General features: G+C 50.3%; 6 protein-coding genes across 6 annotated transcripts; 4 read left to right on the forward strand and 2 right to left on the reverse strand.

Annotated features, from left to right (window-relative positions):
- Positions 1-4,325: 4,325 nt before the first annotated feature.
- KD926_007201 (eukaryotic translation initiation factor 3 subunit E) lies at positions 4,326-5,808 on the reverse strand (the record flags this gene model as incomplete). Its single annotated transcript, XM_053100033.1, has 3 exons — positions 4,326-4,344; positions 4,414-4,608; positions 4,676-5,808. The coding sequence occupies 3 exons, from the start codon at positions 5,806-5,808 to the stop codon at positions 4,326-4,328; spliced, it is 1,347 nt and encodes a 448-aa protein (XP_052956228.1).
- Positions 5,809-5,930: 122 nt separating this feature from the next.
- On the forward strand, positions 5,931-6,963 carry KD926_007202 (mitochondrial 54S ribosomal protein mL49; the record flags this gene model as incomplete). The annotated part of the gene is made up of 4 exons (XM_053100034.1): positions 5,931-6,119; positions 6,176-6,320; positions 6,475-6,836; positions 6,913-6,963. 4 exons carry the CDS (start codon positions 5,931-5,933, stop codon positions 6,961-6,963), a joined length of 747 nt encoding a protein of 248 aa, XP_052956229.1.
- A 1,193-nt stretch (positions 6,964-8,156) lies between these two features.
- Positions 8,157-11,117, reverse strand: KD926_007203 (putative ARID/BRIGHT domain protein (SWI1); the record flags this gene model as incomplete). The annotated part of the gene is made up of 1 exon (XM_053100035.1): positions 8,157-11,117. The coding sequence occupies one exon, from the start codon at positions 11,115-11,117 to the stop codon at positions 8,157-8,159; it is 2,961 nt and encodes a 986-aa protein (XP_052956230.1).
- Positions 11,118-14,155: 3,038 nt separating this feature from the next.
- Positions 14,156-15,718, forward strand: rpt3 (proteasome regulatory particle base subunit RPT3; the record flags this gene model as incomplete). The annotated part of the gene is made up of 6 exons (XM_053100036.1): positions 14,156-14,313; positions 14,367-14,408; positions 14,475-14,573; positions 14,634-14,920; positions 14,975-15,638; positions 15,700-15,718. 6 exons carry the CDS (start codon positions 14,156-14,158, stop codon positions 15,716-15,718), a joined length of 1,269 nt encoding a protein of 422 aa, XP_052956231.1.
- An 804-nt stretch (positions 15,719-16,522) lies between these two features.
- On the forward strand, positions 16,523-17,922 carry KD926_007205 (aspartic endopeptidase Pep2; the record flags this gene model as incomplete). The annotated part of the gene is made up of 4 exons (XM_053100037.1): positions 16,523-16,624; positions 16,719-16,869; positions 16,921-17,575; positions 17,634-17,922. The coding sequence occupies 4 exons, from the start codon at positions 16,523-16,525 to the stop codon at positions 17,920-17,922; spliced, it is 1,197 nt and encodes a 398-aa protein (XP_052956232.1).
- A 1,140-nt stretch (positions 17,923-19,062) lies between these two features.
- On the forward strand, positions 19,063-21,695 carry fcpA (protein-serine/threonine phosphatase; the record flags this gene model as incomplete). The annotated part of the gene is made up of 3 exons (XM_053100038.1): positions 19,063-19,310; positions 19,389-19,475; positions 19,553-21,695. 3 exons carry the CDS (start codon positions 19,063-19,065, stop codon positions 21,693-21,695), a joined length of 2,478 nt encoding a protein of 825 aa, XP_052956233.1.
- Between the last annotated feature and the right edge of the window lie 670 nt (positions 21,696-22,365).

Below are 22,365 nucleotides of genomic sequence, written 5' to 3' on the forward strand. Positions count from 1 at the left end.
TCATGCACTCCTTGTTATCTTCGACTTTGCCCCCGCGCCTCACTCTCGCCTCCTCGAGGCTTTTGACATTCGTATGAACGAAGCTAGTCAGCTGAAACTTTATCCATCAGGGCTGCTTTCCGACTCCAGTGGGTCCCGCCTAAGGAAACAATCCGTCTCGCACTCTATCTGAATATTTCTTCCCGTCGATCAGATCAATATGTTGCGAATTTGACCTCTCACATGCAGCAGGTTCTCCATACGCGGCGATCCTGCTCCAATGCAACGAAAAATGCCTGACAGTGGTATCTTTTTGGTAGTCCTCTGTTTGCTTCCTGACTCGGACACGCTGGGTCACTAGGCATACCTGCGGTCCAACAGCCACCATGGCCGATCAACCAAGCTTCGAGGTCGATTAACCTGCTTTATTGCGAGTCAGGAGAAGTTTGCTTCTCTCGGGCTCCGCTTAGGGGTTCTTTCGTCTTCTACTATGGAGTACAGTTACGCTCGAAAGGCGTGGCGTATCCTCCCAAATAGGGGAGTGGGATCACTTGCAATTGAACCAAGATGGTAACTATCCTCCAGACTCATCTAAGTGCTTCGACATAATTCCCACGAGCGCTCAAGGTCACCGAACAGTCGCCTCACATTCGAGCCCCTAGAAGGGGAAAGCGCCGACAATCGGTCATTCTATTACATTCCACGCAGACATGCAGATCTACTATAACGGCTGAATCAGTCTAGACCGTCCCACGCCAGCGAATTTCCCGCTACATCACGGACGTGCCATCGTCCTTCCCAAATCCCATCGACACCTCGCTCTTTAGATGGACATTATGCAGCGCCGGTAGCAAGGCTTGCTCGAGCCTGCGGAGGGGACATCACAAAGTCGAGCATGGTGGATGCAAAGTTATTTTTCGCAAACGCACCTATGGTCAGCCTTGGTTACGGGACTCGAGGCAGATATCGTAAGTTCTTGCAGCCAGCGGTCCATTCTGAAGCAAAAAAAGCTTTTCTGGTCTGGTTTGAGAGTAAGCGTCACCGTCCATTGGCTGCGCAATTTAAAACAAGACCAAAGGGACTTGCACCCCCGCGGCAGGACACAAAGTACAGGTGTCTGGATTCCAAAGACAACTGTGTCGTAGCTAACGCATCTATGGAAAAATCTGGTAGTCCTTATACCGTGCGTGTCTATCTAAGAATAGACATGCAAATTCGCGAGTCGTTGTGGGTGTCCGGAGCGATTTATTTACCCCCCCGAGAGGCAATGACAGTCGGTAAAAAATTACATGAATGGAAAAGACAAGAGGAAATAGGAAAAGGAAAAAGGAAAAGGAAAAAGGAAAAGAAAGTCGTTGCGACGCTGACAGGATTCCGACCGAATATACTTAGCGTTCGTCAGACACTCACACAATCAATACTGGAGGGGCCAAAAAAAGAAAAGAGAACAGAAAGAGAAACCCCTGTGTGTCTTCGCTATCGCTCCGGCTCCATGCAGACGTATGTCCGGGGATCTTTTAGGATCTCGAGATGCATGAAATCTGGACTCAAGGAAAACACATTTAATCTAGGAGATTGAGGACATGCAGGTGATTACGAAGAGAGGTTCCTTCGACGTTCAGCCCATGGAGCCACGCCATCATCAGGCCAATCCTCGCGGGCTGCATGTTCACCGCAGCATCAGCCAAGACTGGGAAGAGGACAGGAGGACAGGAACGATAATTCCGGGCGCATCAGAGTCGGACGTATTGGCATTTCCTTTCGGCAGCGTCGATTTGTGGACGCTACTAGTCTCTGTCGAGGTCAAGCCTCACTTTTCCCCGTGCGAAAGGGTTGGATGAAAGAGTGAGGCGGTTTCGCCGGGATCCGACATAAACAGCAGCCAAAATGGTCTTCCAGCCGGTTCCTTCTCCTCCTTAACGGGGTCTTCCATGGCATATTTGGTTCTCTGAGGTGTGGTCGAGTCAGGAAACTTTCTTCCTGGCTTGTTCTATGGGGGTTTACTCATCCTGAAGCGTCGGCCGTCTCCAGCTAATTAGTGGACCAGCATATAGGCTTCCAGATCTTCATAACGGCACATCCACATACAGTGACAACCTTATTGTCGTTATTTCAGGTTCGTTAGTGGTCTCCTTGCGTGAACAGTACCAGGATGGATATTTATACTTCTTAGTCTCTCGTAGATGCTCGTTTACAGCTAGGGCTATCATCGTTGTGGCACCCTTCTTCCTATCACGTCTCAATACATCTATATAGATAATACACCTGTTAGGCCAATCAATCAACCCAAGCCTTATCGCGTCAATGAAGATGTCCCAAGTTCAGCAATACTGGCTGCCAGGATACGGTCTCTCTCGACACATTGTGCTTGGACACATACAGTATTTTCTAGGCCCATCTGCCTCGGTCAGACCCTATACTTACCAGGTACATACAATCCACCAAGTCGGCTCCACGTAGGGCATGGAGAAGGAAAAAGTCCCTAACAATCGATTTTCCCTATTTGAAGGGACGTGAAGGTTACCTCATCGTGGGCGTACCTCTTACTCGGGTCTCTGCCCCTTTCCCATCATCCCATGGCAATAGCCAGATAGATATCTGATCTATGGACATCATTGTGGACCAACATCGCTGACCCATCATGGTATAGGAACAAATCGATGACCTCGCAGTGATGTCCCGAGAATACGAACGACAGGAATCTCTTCGCATGGCCGGTGATTCTATCGTCGATCGCTCCAGCAGGCAATCAGAGCCATACATCAATGAGATCGTGCCGGTTCGAAACCCAGGTCGACGATGTGCTGTTGAAAACGAATCTCGACGAGGGCGATGATATACCTACCATTTCTCCTCTCTCTATTTCTCATTTTTTCCCTTCTCCCTTTCGTCTGCTTCTATCCTTCTCTTTTCTCCCTTTCTCCTTTTCTTTGCTCTTCTCTCCAAACCAACGATATCCCCATGTTCACGTTGAGCGTTCTCGTATATGTGATTCCTCCTCCAAGGGAGCTGCTAGGAGAAATAAGTTGGCTCTCATTTTTTCCCCGTTCATATTCCCTTTGTCAATGTCAGTGAATATATCCCAATAAGCTAAGCTAGCTACATTATTCCTTTTTCTTTGCTTTACTTCTTTCTCATTTGTCATTCCCTCCCCCCATACCTTTACTCAGAGTGTCCTGTTTCAACAGCAGATTCGATACTATAGTACTACATACAATTCCCGATTCCGAAAGAGGAATGGAATCTTAAAGTTTGAAAAAGTAGAATCTGATTCATTCGGTTCCGGTTTTGATTTGATTGATTTAGTTTGTTTTGATCACACCTCGGTTCTGCTGGTTCATGGTCTATATGTCTCTGTCTTCACAACCCATCGTTATCAGCGCTGTTTTTTAGACGCAAAGAAAGAGAGCAAGTAAATTATGTCCGATTCATCATCATCATTATGTATACTGCATAGACTGGACCGGCACATAGCGAGGTACTTGATTGTCGATATAAACCACCATCGAAGTACGAGGAAAAGAAATACAACAATTAAACAAAGACGGAAGGAAAAGGAAGAAAAATTAGACCAGAACTGTATTTTTCAAATACTCTAATATGTAGAAACAATCTTATAGACTATCTCGACCAAAGGATCAAGAACATAACAATAAAGCCAGAAGATAAAAAGCAAAGAGAAAGCCTCAGGTTTCAGATAAATTTCCACTCGTCTCTATAGATCATTCGTAACAGCATAGACTAATCAACAATCAATCAATCAATCAATCAATCAACCACGTGGGAAAAAGAAAGAAAGCTTTTATATCATAGGCAGAGAACCATCGAAGGCGGAGAAAGGAGAACAGCCAAAGAAACAATCATTGGATCCAATATGATCGCTCGCCTTTCTCTTCCCTCTTCGGAGAAATTCTTTCCATTATCTTTCCCTCCTTTTCCTTTTTTTTCTTTCCCAAAAACATACGTATTTTCATCATCTCACAAGGTTTGGTTTAGAAGACGTCGACCAAACCGTGTGTGGCATCAAGACAGATAAAATTGAGAGAAACAGAAAAGGGGGTAGGTAAAAGGAGAAAATGGAAGGGGGAAAATAAAATAAAATATGAAAAAAAAAAGAAATAGGATAAGTCGAATAAAGCATAAATAAATTGTGGAACCACCTAAAAACGCCAGCCTGATGCCACTCTGCTTGGTCCCATCACTTTCTCATCAAGCAAAGCCCGCAATTGCAAATCCACGGGGAATACTAATAGGAACAGAACCGACAGGAGAACGGAAAAAGACGCATCTTTTGAATTCGGAAACCCAATGGGATATGGAATCTTGTTTGTATTTTCATGATTTTTTTATTTGGCAACGGCGGCACTGCAGAAGAAAACCGAATTAGTTAAACTCAACCGGAAAATCATTCGTATTGACTGGATTTGAACGAACCTGAGAACCTGCGTCCGGAAGAAGGCACCCTTCGTCTTCTCAATGACCTGCTGGTACACTGACTGAGGAGGGTGGTTCATAATCACTGTGCCCTGCTTGTAGTCGATCTTAGCATCCACGCGGGTGTCGCGGATCAGGTTGACGATCCACTTCTCGCCCTCGTCCTGGTTCAGACCCAACCGGGTAGAAAGGTCCCTGAAAGAACAAAACATTAGCTTGGCTCATACAATCAAACAGTATCCGCATAGTTCAAGGAACATACTTGATGTCGATCCGTTGGTGGATCTTGCAGTAGCTCTCAGAGATCAGGTGGCGGGCAGCCTCCACAAAGGCATCGGCGGCGGACACCAGGAAGAAATCGCTGCGCAGCACATCCTCGGCCTCACCCAGCTTCTTCTGAGCCTCCTCGAAGTCGAAGTCGACGTACAGCGCCTTGACGAAGTCGGTGATGGGGTCGGTGTATTCGTAGCCCTCCTGGCGGACAATCCGGATGAGATCCTTCAGCTGCTTCTGGTACATGTTGCTGTTCTTGTGGACACGGGTACGGTTGGTGATGACGCCGGCGGCCAGGTATCGCAGAATCCAAGGGCAGCTGGTCTGGATGGTGTTGATGTAGGCGGGAGAGAAGAAAAGGTCGGTCAGGACATCGCGGGCGGGATCATGGTTGAAGTAGGGGAAGAGAGACCAGTGGATGAGCCAAGAGCGGTTCTGCAGCTGAGCCAGGGGGTTGCTGAATAGTCGGGTTTCAATGGATTCCTTGACCTTCTGGACCTCCTCCATCGCACCGTCCCAGCTGGTGGTCAGGATCTCCGAGGCTAGCTTACCCCATGTGGCCGACGCAACTTTGTCGTTGTCGGTGGAGAGAACTCGGAACTGATAGAGTAGCTCCGCCGCGTTACCGTAGCTACCGCAGCTGTACTGGAACCGGCCGTAGTCGTACAGGCTGTTGACCATCTCGGTCGTGACGCCGTGCTGTTCCTCGAGGAACTTCAAGTTGGCAGCCTTGTCGCTGCGCAGGTTGCTCACGACGCTCTCGTCCTGCAGCAGATCGGTGATCTTGGCGCTTTCGTCCTGGTAGTGTTGCAACTTGGCGAGAACCTCCTCTCTCTTCTTCACAAACTCGTCGGGGATCGTGTCGGAGTCGTTGATTTGCTGCCACAGGTTGGCGACGTAGTCGGTCATGTTGGTGTGCTTGAGCAGTTCATATTTCGCCCGAACGACCTCCTTGTCGTCATCCTGGCCGGAGCTAAATTCGAGGAGGGGGAAAACCAGATGGCGGTCGAGATAGGGGATCAACTTGGGCAGGAGGTCATATTGGTCGGCGATTTCTTCCGCAGTCTTGGGGGGGTGAGCGGTGAGCAAAGACTCAGCGGAAGGGGGGGCGTTGGCTGCCATAATGAACAGCTTCTATGGAGAGGAGGGGGAAAAGAGGAGGGAGGGGAGATCAAAGGGCGTCAAAAACAAGAAGGACGTGGATACGCAAACCAGAGTCTTTCTCAGTGTGCGGCGATGCGAAAATGTGGGCGGGAGGGCTGGTCGAGGCGCTAGACCCGACCGGGACTAGGGGCAGGTCTCCGCGCAAAGAAGATCCGGAAAGCCTCAAAGTCAGTCAGTCCATGTCGCTTTTTCTCGCCCGGCCTCTCCTCATCGCTCTTCCCCCTCCCCTCCTCTCCTCCCCCGCGCCGTCTCTTCCCTTCCCTTGCCTGGTCCGGGTTCTCGTCCTTAGTCGACCCTTTTAATATCCATGGCGTCTTTCCTACAGTGCCGTCCGGTCCTGTCGGCTGTTCGCAAGCAGTCGACAGCTGTGCCGCTCTATCTACAAAGCTCTTCACAGTCCATGCTTTTGCGTTCAGGGACATGTAGCTCCTTCTCTTCACTATCTTCCTCGCCGAGTTTGATCAACTCCCGTAAGTAGAAGCTATTCGTTTGCCTCGAATTCTCCATCGCGAATCCCGTATCACGTCCTGCTATTCCGTGTTTCAGGAACCAACGGAAGACACGGAAACAACGCGAAAAACTGGATGAGAACATGACAGAAATCCCATACTGACCCATCTACAGAAAATCCTCGTCGAAGCCTCCCTTCTGCCATCCCCACACAACAATCCCGAACCTTCTTGGTACAATTCAGACGTCAAGCCCAGTCCCTGAAAGAGAACTTCCCTTCGAAATCTCCGGCCGATTTGCAACTCACCAACCTCCCCTACTTCATCCGTCGCACACCCTCCAACCAACTCCCTGTGTACTTGGTCACCAAGGCCGGCGGTACCAAGCAGCAGACGAAGCTCCAGAAAACTGAAGGCGACCTGGATGCGTTGAGGAGTGACCTGGCACAGTTTTTGGGACTTGAGTCTGGCGACCCTAATGCTCCCCAGAGCCCCGATGTTACCATCAACCGTCTGACTGGGCACATTCTGGTCAAGGTATGCGGCCATCCTTCCCCACCCCTGAGCGCTTATTCTCAAACCCGTTCCGTGCGGCTAACGGATCGTATGACAGGGCTGGCGGAAACCTGAAATCCAGCAGTTCCTGTTGCAGCGCAACTTCTAAACACCATAATCGAAGGAACGGCTCCATCTATGACCATTTGACCTCATAATTCCATCGATCTTTCGCAACTACCTTCAAAACGTCGATTTTCCATCTCCCTAAAAAACAAACAAAGGCAACGAACGAGAGGCATAATGTCTTAGTCATACCAAAACATCACACACCAGCGATGGGCCAAAGACTCTCACCAAGGTTAAAAAGGACGGCAGGAAAAGAAGAACCAAGGACGAGAAACTAAGAGGGGATAAGCCGCAAAGTTGAAGCTATTGGGCCAGCTATTGAGAACTCCATCGATAATTCTTTTTCTCTTCTCTACCATTCTCATTTATTGTGTATTATTTTTTCTCTTGTGTCGGTGTTCTGCTGCTTTTCTTCAGTCTCATTCGTGTTGTCGGGGAGGTGTTGACTGGCTTTCTGCACTCTGGCATTTCCTCCTTTTTCTTTCTCATTTCTCTGATCTCATCTCTGCTGCTCTTGTCGCGCGACTCTCTGTATCCTGTACATGTCCAATGACTTTACGGTTGCTTTTGTGCTAATTCTGTGGCTAATATCGACAATTGATCTGGTTTTAATGGGCGAAGAAACTATGCCAGGCGTGTAATCAAGGTTTCCAACCAATCGTATCTGCTAGACATTCCCGTCCGTCGCTACTGTTATGCTCTAGTCTTAATTCTCCAGAATTCAATTTGATATATTCATATCAAGTCTATCCATTAAACCGCTGGAAGGGATACTCCATGAGTCGGACCCAAAGGAGCACCATATCAGCAGTCTCCAAATGGATGCATGAGAACTGCGGATGAAGAAGTCGCAAGATAGCGAAAGAGTCCAAGAAAATCAGAGATATGTATCAGGATATGAAATTTACCCATTTAGACATCATGCATGATCTTGCGCCCGAGGGTATTGAGCATTGTACAAGGAGTGATAACCACGATGATACACAATGTTCACGCCTCTCGTAATCTTCCCACCGGCGCCGGCCACGAAAAAAAAAAGGACGTAAACCAAGAAATAAACTGAAAGGAAAATTGTAAATAAATAGTTTAATCAATGTGAATAGAAGACATGACAGAAGCAAACATCAACAAGGCATCTTGGGAGAGGTGTAAGATCTTCGCCTTCGCTAGAAGTAACCAAAATGAGAAAGAGTTTGTAAAAAGATGAACCAACTATAACCAAACCATTCCAGATCACTCCGCCAACCGCGCATATGTTATTAACTGCCGAACAACGCCGGGATCCACATTCGGCATCAGCAGGGCCCCGAGTAAGCTTTCTTTCTTGGGGATGATTCCGGAAGGAAATCGCAGGGCACAGTTCGTATCAACATGTATTGACTTCTCGGCCAGTCGCCGTAGAATACCTAAGCCCCGGTTGATAATCGAGCCATAGGCGGAAGCTTCGGCTTCGGCTTGTCCCCTTGCGGCATGGGACTGGCGGGTATTGGTCTGGGTGGGAGGAACACGTTCCGTACTTAATAGGCAAGACAGTCGAAGCAGATGTATAGCAAACCCATCGATAGATTCAAGCCATGCTTTGGCAATGGTCCCGTCAGCGAACCCACTGAGGATATCCGCAGCCAATAGCCCTTGCATGAGGAATACTTTGCGAGCATCAGCTATAGCAAGAGGCTTCCGAGGCTGATCGGGAACTGGACAAATGGCAAGCGCAAATGACCGTGTGAGTAGCTCCATCTGAGGGCTTCCTCCACCATCACCAACAAATATCGTTCTGAAAAACGTTCGGTTGGGTTCATCTCGGGCCAGTAGCTTTGCTAAGCTATCCACTGCCGCGGGAGTGTATTTGTGAATGGATGGGTTGTATGCCGTGAACATGACACCCTCCGGTCCCAATGTCGGACCTGGAAATGGCGCAAAGGATAAGAGGAAATGTAGAAGGCAAAGTGCCTCTTCCTTGCTCGGTAACTGAACCGTATGGGCCAAGTTACTTAGATAAATCACTGTGTCCTTCATAAAGTCCAACGTATTTTGGTGAGTTCGCAGGAGCATGTTTCGGGTTCCCAGATAGCGGATGATGGTAGAAATAAACTGTATAACGGGAGGTGTTGAGAGAATTCCAAAGTTGGACTCGGTGAATGAAAAGTTGCGCAGAATGGTTGTAATGCAAATGAGTCTATCCACAGCTCGATCTAGCTCATATTCAAGACTTCCAAATTCAGGAGTATCCGCCAGGGATGTCCACTCTGATTGGCACCCTCGGGTGATCTCTTCATAGGAGGGAAGCAGCATCATATCTGAGACCTCGGCAGCATGTTCAGCAAGAAACTCGGTCTGATCTTCTGCACATTCGATCAAGCTTTCGACTAGGTCATCGCAGTTGTCCAACGAAATCTGAATCGCCGGTTCGCAAGAGATAGATGCCAGAGTATCTAGTGCCATGCGCATCTCCGCATGCATTCCAGATTTAATACTCATTGTGAGTGCATGGATATCAATGACACCAAGTTCCGCAAACGAAGGAACGTTGGGTTTTAGCCTTGAGATATCTTCCCCAAGCTGATACATTTCATCCACGGCAATCGGTCCATGCAGATTGTTTTCCGGTAGGACCATAGGCTTGAAAGGATCCTCGATGGGTTGCTTCAAAGGCATATTGGAAGATTGCTCAAATTGTTCGCCGGGTTTTCCCGGCACGGGTACAGAGCCCTTCCCGGATTGCGCAGGAGACTGCGCCGGTACTTGTCCGGTAGGGTCATGTGGCGTGGCTGGCGGTTGAGACTGGCGGGGAACGCTGAGTCGATGTTGAGGCTGTTGTTTGTTCGGACCTTTGACCGGCGTCGGGGTTGCGAAACCGTTTGAGGCGCTGTTCTGTACACTGCTGGATACCGAGGCGGTACTAGGAGAGGGGTGGCCCATCTGCTGCGGAGTCTCAAACGCCTGTGGGGGTTTGACAGCGGGCGACTGGAATTGCATCCCGGGTTGATCGGTGGGCTGACGAGGTAGTGACGTCTGCTGCTGCATCTGATCTGCGAATTGTTTCTGCTGTGTATTGAGAAACGCCTGCTCGTAAGCAGCGAGATTTCGCTGGTAGTGGTCACGAATTTCTTGCACGGCCATTGGAAATTGCATCGGTGGGAACTGGAGTTGTTGGGCGATAACGGACCACATGTTCGTGGCCGATATCTTCTTAGACCCGCCTAATTTCATGACAGTGGCGTAAAGCTGTACCAAATGGATTGGACGACCGCATACAATCGGGTTTAGGTCAAGAGGCATATTCCGCGACATCATGAACTTCTGCAAGGACCTCATGAACCCTTCAGGATTGGGAGGTTTTGACATGGTTTGCTGCATCTGTCGGATGGCCGCCATCTGTTGGGGGTTTGCCATTGCGTTCATCCCCGCGGCAACAGGGCGCCCAGCCATCGCTGGGTTCATGTTCATCGGCCGGCCTTGATTTTGCATTTGCATAGCATGTATTCGCTGCTGTTGCTGTTGAGCGGCCATTGCCTGCTGGTATCCCTGTGGCATGCCACCGAAATGCGCTTGCATTGGGGCTTGGACCGCCGCGGACGACATGGCGCCGGCCGGCGAAAACTGCGGCCCCATGCCCTGAGGAAATGGCTGACCGGGCATGAACGAATTGTTCTGTGGCGTGTTCACCCTGCTCGGGTGATCCGGTTGCGACGGCGACATCTGCTGGCCAATATGGGGACCCGCGGGCGAAAATGGGCTAGGAGAAGCCGTTCCCATCCTTTGCACGCCATGTTGGTCGAAGTCCTGCATAATCGGAGACTGGGTGACATTTGGGGTGGCTCCTTGCGGCAGATGTTGATACTGGGCCGGGTGCGGAGCAAACTGCGGAGTCCCGTTCGCCGGTCCTTGGTATCCTGGGAAAGGGACTTGGTGAGGTGTTTGCGATCGCGACGCAGCAATCCCGCCCGGTGCCTGTCTGGGAGACATGGAGATGCCATCCTCCGGCCGAGGCCTTTTGGACGGAATCACCTGATTAGGGTTGTGGAAGCCGGGAGAGGCATTTCGCGGCACGCCGTTGAACATGCGTTGGAATTGGTTAGGGTCGGGAGTGGGGGATGCATGGAGAAATGCTGTTGAAGGATCAATGGTCGCCTGATGAAAAGCACCATTATCATGGCTGGGAAGATTCGAGCCGTCGGCTAGCCAGGCATTCATGTCGTGTGGTTTTACCAACCCATCTGCAGGTTTAGGAGAGCTGTCAGAAATTGTGACACACACCAGGGTTGAACGGTCAATATACGATCGACACAAATCGATGCATAAAACCCATTATCCCAGAAGCAACAAGAGAGCACGCTGAGAATGGATGGAATGCAATTAGGGGATGGGATATGAACGCGTCGACTATGGGGGCGGGCCTAGGTCGCGCTCGGAGTCTGCGACACGAGTGAGGCGAGGCAAACAACGAGCGCACCAAGGCAGCGCGACCTCAAGGCGGGGAGGGGAGGGATAATGCGAGAGGTGCATCCAGGGACAAAGCAGGAAGGGGGAAGTGTTTGCAACATAGTAATGGGACAAATATAATGTACATACCGACAAGGCTGGATAACTATGTGCCGACTCACAAGCGGATGAAAGCCGGTCCCGAAATAGCAGCGGTTGGAGGGCGCAAGAAAGAGTGCGAGGAGGGAGAGGTCACGGGACCTTACGCGCCGTTGGCCGAAAATGAGTGGAAGTACTAAAGTACTGTCCCATCAGCATTGGTGCAGAGGGGGGAAAGCAACGACTCGCGGGGAAGGGAGTCATGGAAAACAGTAGTATAAACGGCTGTAGGTTACAATGCAAAGAATGAAGAAGTCAAGGCATAAAACAGAAATAAAATTACAGAAAAAAAAAAAAAGATAAAGGATAAGCCCAAAAAGAGAGATCGCGGTTCGCAGCATGAGTGCGTGGCCGGTCGTGGTGCGTGGCCATAACGGGAGAGGCGTGGGAAGGAGAAAGCAGGCAAAATCCAATCATTGGAGCAGAGGCGGGGAGGAAAAGGCATACGTACCTAGTAAAACCGCACCGGGTTGGAATAGGAAGCGCCGGAGGTTGGTATTAAATTCTTGGGTTTCTAATTTTTTTTTAATGGCCTTTTTTTTCCACTCCGTACTTTGGTGAGCGAAGGAGATCGCTTTGAAAGCAAAAGAAAGTGGAGGCACGGAAAGGTGGGAAGGGGAGGAATGGAGACCGGCGTGGAGAGTAGCAAGAGAGGGAATGAGAGTCGAGAGTCGAGACACCTCAGGAAGAGGGAGGAAAGTAAGGACAAGAAAAACTGAGGAGCAAAGCGGAACTTCTAAGGGAAAAGGTACGTACAAAACCTTCCCTAGTAGGGTTATTTTACCAGTAGTCGCAGAGCGAAGGGGAGGAAGCAAGTCAGGTCAACTCAGGTCAGGAGGAATTCGGCAGGCGGAATCGGGCGGCAGCTGACCGGCGATTAGCTAAGCGCCTAAACACGGTTGGTGCTAAGTTACACGGCCGGGAGAATAATCCTGCTTCTCTTCGTCCCTCCGGCCTGGGACCGGCAGGTTCTCGTCGCAGCTCGCATTGTGAAAAGAAATATTATTTCTCACAGACTGAGAGCTGAATTCCGATATGCAGTCAACGACCCTGGAGCTTTCTCATTAGTTGCGGGAAAACGGGTGGTTTATTGGAGTCAGTGGTGGGCGCCGGTTAACTACTAGTTAGTTAGGTAGTTAGTGGTTTGGGGTTGGGGTTGGAGTGATAGCAATTGTTAGAAATTAGCATGTCCTTCTGGCTTTGTGTTGATCAGGTTGCAGTTGCTAAACATCTTGCAAATGCGATTGATTCATCTTATGCAACACTCGAGAGAATTATTTCTCTCGCCAAACCGAACAGATATTCGGCTAGGTTAACGCGGCTGGTAGATTAGTTTATCTTGTATACATGAGGGGCCTCGATCAGAAACGAAAAGAAGCATCATGCGATAGAAATCAAGAGGAGCAAATCCAAGATGACTCCCTGGGATGGGAGGAGCCAACTCGTGGGAAATCAAAGATAACAGAAATAAGAGCAAAAGAGAAAAGAAAAATCGCCCCGGTGACTGGGGGGAAAAGGGCGTCTGCTGCTCTTATAAACTGCTGAGGTAAAGCCCACCGAATGAATCGCCCAATCTGAGTAGGTACGGTATGGATGAGCATTATTTGTCGCCCGCTAGATCCATTGACACTCGCTAGATATCTTTCCACCCTTGCACAGATCCCTTTCGGTGGATTGTGATTTTTTCTTTTCTTTTTCCGCTTCCCTTTCTGTCGCTGAGGGGGGAGGTCTACCTATTAATTGTTGTATTGAGTTTGATTTGAATTTGAATTTAAACCCCTCTTTCTTTCCCCTTTTCTTCCCATCTTTATGGACATCCCATTGTCCCACCTGCCACGTCCTGACGACGCACTAAATGACTGGGTGATTGGCCACTTCGTGGAGACCCGGATCGGTTCCGTGGAGCATCAGTGTAAAATTAAGAATGGAACACGGTATGGGGTAGCTGCTGTAGGGATTTCCAAGGGTTGTGGTAAAGAGGATGATTCTGATTCCACCGGATCCTGTTTAATACTGTTTTTACCAGTCTAGACCGAGTCGTGAGTTAGAACACCTCGCTGCCGTCATTGTCCGACGTGAATCATAATTTCCTGCAACTATATATTTAATTGCGCCACGAAATTGATGTTACAGAGCACCCCTGAAATTATTATACACACCAGACCACGTACAGTGTCTAGACAGCTTCAAGTGGATAATTATTCTCCCAAACCAAGAGATTACTCCTGTCGGATATCCTAGAATAATAAATAACATTCGGCGCCTGTAGTAGAGCTAGTAATTGTGATTTTGAAGTTTTCATACTCTGTTAGCAAAAGAATTTAGGCATAAATTTTGTTGGTAGACTCCCAAAAAGTTGGCTGCAGCTGCCATCTGACATACTCCGTAGGGATCTAAAGAATTTTGCTATGCAGTGGATTGAAACCGAGTACTCGGGCAGAAGATGATGCCTCGCGGCAGCGGTGATACATCACGTGACCGAACTTGGTAAGCTACGTGAGCCCGGCAAGTCATCCTGGAAGCCTCCAGCTCGTTCAACAACGCACTCCAGCTACCTATCCTCGCCACCTTATCCCAACCCGTTCGCCCACTCTGTACGCAAGTCAAAGCGCCTGATACGTTTCTTCTCTCTGTCTTATTCAAATTTCATCATGGGAGACGTCGCCGTGGAGAGCCCGGCGAACAACGTCACGCCTTATACCAAGTCAGCTCCATTGGACACTATTCCCAACATAGAATCCATCGAGGGCACGGCAAATGATGGAGGTGATGAATACGCCACGCTTAAGAAACTCCAAAGACACCTAGAGTATGCTGGACACCTGCCATCTTCTCACAGTCCATACTGACAGCTGCCGCTAGGTACATTCAACTACAGGAGGAGTACATCAAGGATGAGCAACGGTACAAGCTATCTTTACGCCCCCATCGCTTTAAGAACACCGACTAATCAATACGTCTAATAAATAGGAGCTTGAAGAGAGAGCTTGTTCGCGCACAGGAGGAAATCAAGCGGATACAGAGTGTTCCCTTGGTCATTGGCCAGTTCATGGAAGCTATTGATCAGAAGTTTGTTTCCAAACGAGCCGGCTCTTAATTTACAGACTAACCCCGAATTTTCTGTTATAGTACTGGGATTGTGCAGTCGTCGACCGGTTCGAATTATGTCGTCCGTATCTTGTCCACGCTCGATCGCGAAAAGCTCAAGCCGTCATCCTCGGTCGCCCTCCATCGCCACTCCAATGCCCTCGTTGATATCCTCCCCCCGGAGGCAGACTCTTCTATTGCCATGCTTGGCGAAAACGAGAAGCCGGATGTGTCGTACGCGGATGTTGGTGGTCTTGACATGCAAAAGCAGGAGATCAGGGAGGCGGTCGAACTGCCTTTGACGCACTTCGACCTCTATAAACAAATTGGTGAGTTGGATGGGTAGGGATGGAAAAGCATCGTTGTGGCTGACCCTGTCGCAGGTATTGACCCCCCTCGTGGTGTCCTGTTATACGGCCCCCCCGGTACCGGTAAGACCATGCTGGTCAAGGCAGTGGCCAACAGCACGACCGCCAGCTTTATTCGCGTCAACGGTTCCGAGTTCGTCCAGAAGTATTTGGGAGAAGGACCTCGTATGGTCCGTGACGTATTCAGAATGGCCCGGGAGAACTCTCCCGCGATTATCTTCATCGACGAAATCGATGCCATCGCCACCAAGCGTTTCGATGCCCAGACAGGTGCCGACCGTGAAGTTCAGCGAATTCTGCTGGAGTTGCTGAACCAGATGGATGGTTTCGAACAGTCGAGCAACGTCAAGGTCATCATGGCCACCAACCGAGCAGATACCCTGGATCCCGCCTTGCTGCGTCCGGGTCGTCTGGATCGTAAGATCGAATTTCCGTCGCTGCGTGACAGACGGGAACGTCGCTTGATCTTCTCGACCATTGCTTCCAAGATGTCTCTTTCCCCGGAAGTTGACTTGGACTCCCTGATCGTGCGCAACGAGCCCCTGTCGGGTGCCGTTATTGCTGCTATTATGCAAGAGGCCGGCCTCCGGGCTGTGCGAAAGAACCGGTACAACATCATCCAATCCGATCTCGAGGACGCCTATTCCGCCCAGGTCAAGACGGGCCAGGAAGCAGACAGGTACGTGACTCCCCTTCGATCTCGTTATGTACTTTTGATGAGACTAATATTTACCCTACAGGCTGGAGTTCTACCGCTAAACCGGAAACGGTCGGTAATTAACGCGTTGAAAGGAAATGGGACATGTGCATGGCGAATGGGGGGTTATCAGTTGTATCATCAAGGTCTAGGCTTCCACTTATATAGGAATATGGCCGGTGTATTGCATGTCTTTCCGTGAGATGTATCCGTAGACTCACTGCGGAAAACGGAGTAGACCGTAAAGATTTAGGTGTCTCGCCCGGCATCCTCAGACAAGCGCCAGGCTAGTGGCTTAGTAAGTCGGGGACCTTAGGAAGGTCTTACATCATCGGCAGCGGCTTCTGCCGGGTAGTTCGATAGATAAAAATGACTAGTTGATAATGGGCTAAGATAACAGCTCAATCGCGTGATAATGAGCCCAAGACGGGGAAGAGAATGTAGAGTAACTACTCAGGTATGGCCACGCCGAAGATCCTCGCTCCTTTAACATACTGCGGTGTATGTACTCTGTACCTACTGTGAGCTGGTCAGTCGGGCGCTTGCTACCTTGTTGGCCGTGCCTGGAGTCGTGGACTTGGCCGAACAGTCAGCAGTCAAGTGATGCACCCGTGATGATCCCCCGAGTCGAATGACGCAGCCTGGGGCACCATGATTGGCCGGCTCCGCAGCTAGGCAAGGTCGCTCCGCAACCGACTCATCTCACCTCTCTCTCCCTGCCCCGACCTCGCTCCCTCCGCGTTCTCTCTTCCCTTTCCATCCTCTCTTCATCTCATCGTTACCTTACCCATCGTCCTTCCTATCCATAGAGACGATCTTTATTCCAGTTCCCGTCGTTCACTAAACTACCGTCTCTGTTGCCCACCATGAAGTCGGCCTCTTTGCTCACGGCCTCCGCGCTGTTGAGCTATGCTTCCGCCGAGGTTCATAAGCTGAAGCTCAACAAAGTCCCCCTATCGGAACAATTGGTGAGTCCAGCACTGTCGGGGATTTCCATCACGACCAAATTCTCGTAATCTGTCCAGATTGGTTTGATGATTTGCTCATCGATGGTTTTAACAGTACACCCACAACATCGACGCCCATGTGCAGGCGCTGGGTCAGAAGTACATGGGTATCCGTCCCACTGTTCATGAGCAGATGTTCCAGAACAGCCCCGTGAATGATATGGGTCGCCACGACGTGCTCGTCGATAACTTCTTGAATGCTCAATGTAAGGCCATCTGCCCGCTCCGGCTTGTCAGGAGATACTGACCAACTCCAGACTTCTCTGAGATCGAGATTGGCACGCCCCCTCAGAAATTCAAGGTCATCCTGGACACCGGTAGCTCCAACCTCTGGGTCCCTTCTTCGGAGTGTGGTTCCATCGCCTGCTATCTGCACAACAAGTATGACTCGTCTGCGTCGTCCTCGCACAAGAAGAATGGCAGCGAGTTCGAGATCAGATATGGATCCGGCAGCCTGAGTGGATACGTCTCTCAGGACACCGTCAAAATCGGCGATCTGAAGATCGAGGATCAGCTGTTTGCCGAGGCAACCAGCGAGCCCGGCCTTGCTTTTGCCTTCGGTCGCTTCGACGGCATCCTTGGACTGGGATTTGACACCATCTCCGTCAACCACATTGTCCCTCCTTTCTACAACCTGCTGGACCAGGATCTCCTTGACGAGGGCGTCTTTGCTTTCTATCTGGGAGACGCCAACAAGGAAGGTGACCGCTCCGAGGTCACCTTTGGTGGTGTTGACAAGGACCACTACACCGGTGAACTGACCAAGATCCCTCTTCGCCGCAAGGCGTACTGGGAGGTTGAGTTTGATGCTGTTGCTCTCGGTGACAACAAGGCTGAGCTCGAGAACACCGGTGTCATCCTGGACACGGGTACCTCCCTCATTGCTCTGCCTTCCACGCTTGCTGAGCTCCTGTGAGTGTTGACTTGATTCTTGTTCTCATGTGTAATTCGTCTGCTAACATCCACCTAGCAACAAGGAAATCGGCGCTAAGAAGGGCTTCTCTGGTCAGTACTCGATCGAGTGTGACAAGCGTTCGTCCTTGCCCGACCTCACCTTCACTCTGAGTGGCCACGACTTCACGATCACTCCTTACGACTATACCCTGGAGGTCCAGGGCTCCTGCATCAGCGCTTTCATCGGCATGGATTTCCCCGAGCCCGTTGGTCCCTTGGCCATCCTTGGTGATGCGTTCCTGAGGAAATGGTACAGCGTGTATGACCTTGACAACGGTGCCGTTGGTCTCGCCAAGGCCAAATAAATGTTATGCCGACGATGACATGCTTTGGTTCCGCATCGCGTGGTTCTTGAGTATGCATATGTCCCCTTTGTAGCTGGCCTATTTTCTTGTTTTGCGTTGTCTTAGTGCCTGGATTTCCCTCTGGAGGATTCGGGGTAGGGGAAGAGAGTTATGTTGCGAGTGATGTGCATTCTGCTATTTCGAAACGGTAATCCTCGTGTGGCATACCCTTAGTTCGTTAGTCTTAGCTTCCTTGTCACCGAGTAACTAAATGTTGATGACTCTTTATTCTTCCAATCGAAGCGACCTCTTTTGATGGGGGCTATGAATACCAGCATGGGCTCTGACCCGCGAGATAACCGAGGCTTGTTAAGGGGGCCGCCGCACATTGAGTACCTAGTACCTATAGCATACAGTGCCTACTATGTAGAGGACCCTGGCCCTGTCAAGAGTGGAGCGACGCTCTTCATCCAGGCAAACAAAGGGAGCCATGAAAGACAGACCCTTGGACGGGTCTGGGCCAAGTCGGGGTTCTTTTGTCTGGCCCCGCACGGGCAGCCGACCGCCCAACTGGAACTCTCTTGCTGCCTTGCTTGGCAGCCGACCTTCTTTCACGGCTCCTCACGCGGCCTTTTCCATCATCATCACCACCACCTTCTTTCTTTGGCTCACCCCTCCATCCTGACTCTTCAGATATATCTGTGACCCCATTATCTATCGGTGGCGCTTTGGTTGCTCTCCCATTCCAATTTTCTCTTCTGTTTTCTTTCTTCCCTTGTCTCGTGCTCTTGTCGCGTCCTGTGGCAAATTTCCTACCTTTTTTAATCTGAGCTACGCTTTCACCCCAGTCACGTCAGACCTCGTCGGATCCTTTTGTTTACCGATAGGCGTCACACCACAATCTTAGTCTACTGAACTTTTCCTTTCGGATAGGTCGGATTGAGTTTCGCCAGCTTCCGTCTTTAATCCGTGATTGGCACGCCTCGGGTATGGCTCCATAGCCGTCGACCCCGACACATCTCAGCTTGCTACCAACCTCACAACTCAATTCTTTTCTTTACTAAATCCCATATTGGCCGACCGTGGGGGATCTTCCAGCTACTTTGGAGGAAATTGGGGGAAGAGAACTAGGAACGAAACGAGCCAGGCTGGCCCAGGAGCATGCTTCTGCGTCTACCGTCTAGCCTTCATTACCCGATCACCGTAACGTCGTTGCTCAAAGAGCCCGGCGATGCGGTGGAGAGGGACGAGGCGATATTCTGGTATTCCTACCAAACGACTGTGACGGAGGGTGATATATTGGGCAACAAGCATCAAGTTCTGCGCAAGTTTCCGGCCAAATTCGAGTCAACCGTCGATGGAGAAATCGTCCAGTGGAAGGTTCAGAAGGGTGATGTTATCAACGGACCGTAAGTCTTGGACTCGTGGCTCGCTCTGCTCGGCGGGACAGAGCGGACGTGATCATGCTCGCTGACATGTGGGGTTAGTTTCGACGTCGTCGAGGTCGATGAGCCATGCGCTCACGAGGTCCAGTTTGGAGGACTCTGCGCAGAATGTGGAAAAGATATGACCGAGTAAGTGCAAGAGGGATATTGTGATGATACAATGCTTGGTTATCTGGTTTAGATGATCTAACTTGTTCGACTTCTAGATCGACGTATAACACGGAAGTCACGGATTCGATGCGCGCCCCCATTCAGATGGCCCACGATAATACGGCACTCACTGTGAGTGAGAGGGAAGCTACTCGGGTGGAGGAAGACGCCAAGCGCCGTCTTCTGTCGAATCGGAAGCTCTCGCTCGTGGTGGATCTTGACCAAACAATTATCCATGCTACTGTTGATCCGACCGTTGGAGAATGGATGGAAGACAAAGACAACCCAAACCATCAGGCCCTGAGCGATGTTCGAGCGTTTCAGCTAGTGGACGATGGCCCGGGAATGCGCGGATGCTGGTACTATGTCAAGTTACGACCAGGACTAGAGTCATTTTTGCAGAATGTCGCGGAGCTCTACGAGCTGCATATCTACACTATGGGCACTAGAGCGTATGCACAGCACATCGCAAGTATCATTGACCCTGATCGGAATTTGTTTGGGGATCGCATCCTCAGTCGCGACGAGAGTGGCAGCTTGACCGCAAAGAACCTTCATCGCCTGTTTCCCGTGGACACCAAGATGGTGGTCATTATTGATGACCGTGGGGATGTTTGGCGCTGGAGTCCTAACCTCATCAAGGTGTCTCCCTACGATTTCTTTGTTGGCATCGGAGACATAAATTCAAGTTTTCTTCCGAAGAAGCAAGAGCTAGAAGCCAAAAACCAAGCGCCAAAGCCGGCCCCTCCGGCTCCCAAACCGGCCCCATTGGAACAATATCATGTCAATGGGACCTCGACAAAGGCGGGGCCGAATGAGCAGGTGTCGACATTGGAACAATTAGTGACTATGGGCGGAGGAGACAACCCGAGGTTGTTGCAAGAGCAGAGTGATGCGCAGGAGGAAACGATCATGCACCAGGTCGAGGATCGCCCGTTGCTGCAAAAGCAAAAGGAGTTGGATGCCGAGGACGATGCGGCCGAGAGCAGCGATTCGTCTACGAGCGTGGATGAGTCGCAAGATCCTAGCAAGCAGCGGCATCATTTACTGGAGGACCATGACCGGGAGCTTTTCGAGCTAGAAGGACGACTTGAGCAAGTACATAAGCAGTTCTTCGAGGAGTATGAAAAGAAGCGCCTGGGGGCATTGGGTGGAAGGGTGGCGGCTCTGAGAGGTGAGAAGACGCCGTCGAAGGACAGGGGTGTGGATTTGAAGTTGGTTCCCGATGTGAAGGATATCATGCCACAAATCAAACGCCGAATCCTTGGTGGAGTAGTCCTGGTGTTCTCGGGAGTTCTTCCTCTCGGGACAGATACCCAGAATGCGGACATCTCTCTGTGGACGAAGAGTTTCGGGGCCGCCATTTCCCAAAACATCAACCTCCGGACCACCCACCTGGTGGCTGGCCGAAATCGCACCCAGAAGGTCCGAGAAGCCACGCGATATCCGAAAATCAAGATCGTCACGACCCAATGGCTGCTGGATTGCCTGACACAGTGGAAACGGTTGGACGAGGCACCGTACCTGCTTCCCGTACACCCTGATGATCAAGGCGAGCCGATCGACCCTGGCTCGTCGTGGCCGTCATCTTCTGACGAGGGAACGGGTACGCTCTGGACAGATGAAGAGGGCGGCGCATCGGAATCTACGGAGGACATCCTCAAATCCTCAGGGCTTGACGAGACCTCGCAAATTGGGTATGATGTCGACGAGCAAGCCGCCATCCATGAGGAGCTGAAGGATTTCCTTGGAAGCGACGACGATAGCGAAAGCGACAATGAATCCTCTTTCTTGGCGGACGACACCACAGCCGCGGCTCCGGGCAAGAAGCGAAAACACGGCGAAGGACCAGGTGATAACGATGATGACACGGAAGATCAAGACAGTCAGGGCGAAGACGGGGGTGACGTGAAAGGCTCGCGCTTATCGCAGCGGATCAAACGGTCGTATGAACGAAGCACCGGCCTACGGGCCGTGGCCAGCGCAGAGTCGTCTCAGGACTTGACCGTGCGTGACGACGACGACGACGACGAGACGCCTCGGCCCGAACCCAAAGAGTCGTCAGCCAGATTCCCAGAAGACCCAGCGGACGACGACGACGAGCTGGAGCGGGAGATGATGGCGGCTTTTGGGGAGGAAAGCGACCCGGACTATGACCCCCCTATTACGGCGGAGCTGCCATCTTCCGCCGACAAGTAGTAGACAGACAAAGACAAGCCCAGCGACGTCCATACCTTTTTCGTGTTTTGATTTTTCTTCCGTGCTTGCTCGTTTCGTTGCACATGAGTTGCGATGCAATGCTCGCATAGCGATGGCGTTAGGTCCTACATAATCGATCACCTCGATTCCTTTCTCTTCGTCGATTCTACCTGGCTATTATTAGGTTACAAGTTTCTTTTGACGTGACGTGAAAGATTCAGAAGGGGATTCAGTTTTAGGCAGGGATGTATTTAGGAGTGATCGTATTTATCTTGAATGAATAGCTACCTAGCTACCTTAGTGATTTAAATTCGGATATATCTCAATTGAATTTGAATCAACATATGAGCACAGAGAAATGAAACAGGAAATAAAGCCAACCACATGGTCATTATAAGTACATTGAATAAAAGCTCTTTTGAAAATGAAAATGATGAACAAGAATAAGAACAAGAAACGCCATGCTTGCAAAAATCACGTAAATAACGGGCAACATAACCCTCGTAAATTCATTTAACATGAAAACATGAAAACATACAGACATATACCCAGAGAAGTGAGACCAAAAGAGACCAAAAGAGACCAAAAAAAAGGAGGCAGGGGTGGTCTAGATGGACTACAAGTCCAGCAAACCAGAAAGGATAATAAATCAAGTAAATCATAAGAAAGA

This window comes from Aspergillus affinis (genome assembly GCF_023601865.1).
Source record: "Aspergillus affinis strain CMG 70 chromosome Unknown NODE_40_length_256409_cov_85_802654, whole genome shotgun sequence".
In the NCBI taxonomy this organism is placed as follows: Eukaryota; Fungi; Ascomycota; class Eurotiomycetes; order Eurotiales; family Aspergillaceae; genus Aspergillus; species Aspergillus affinis.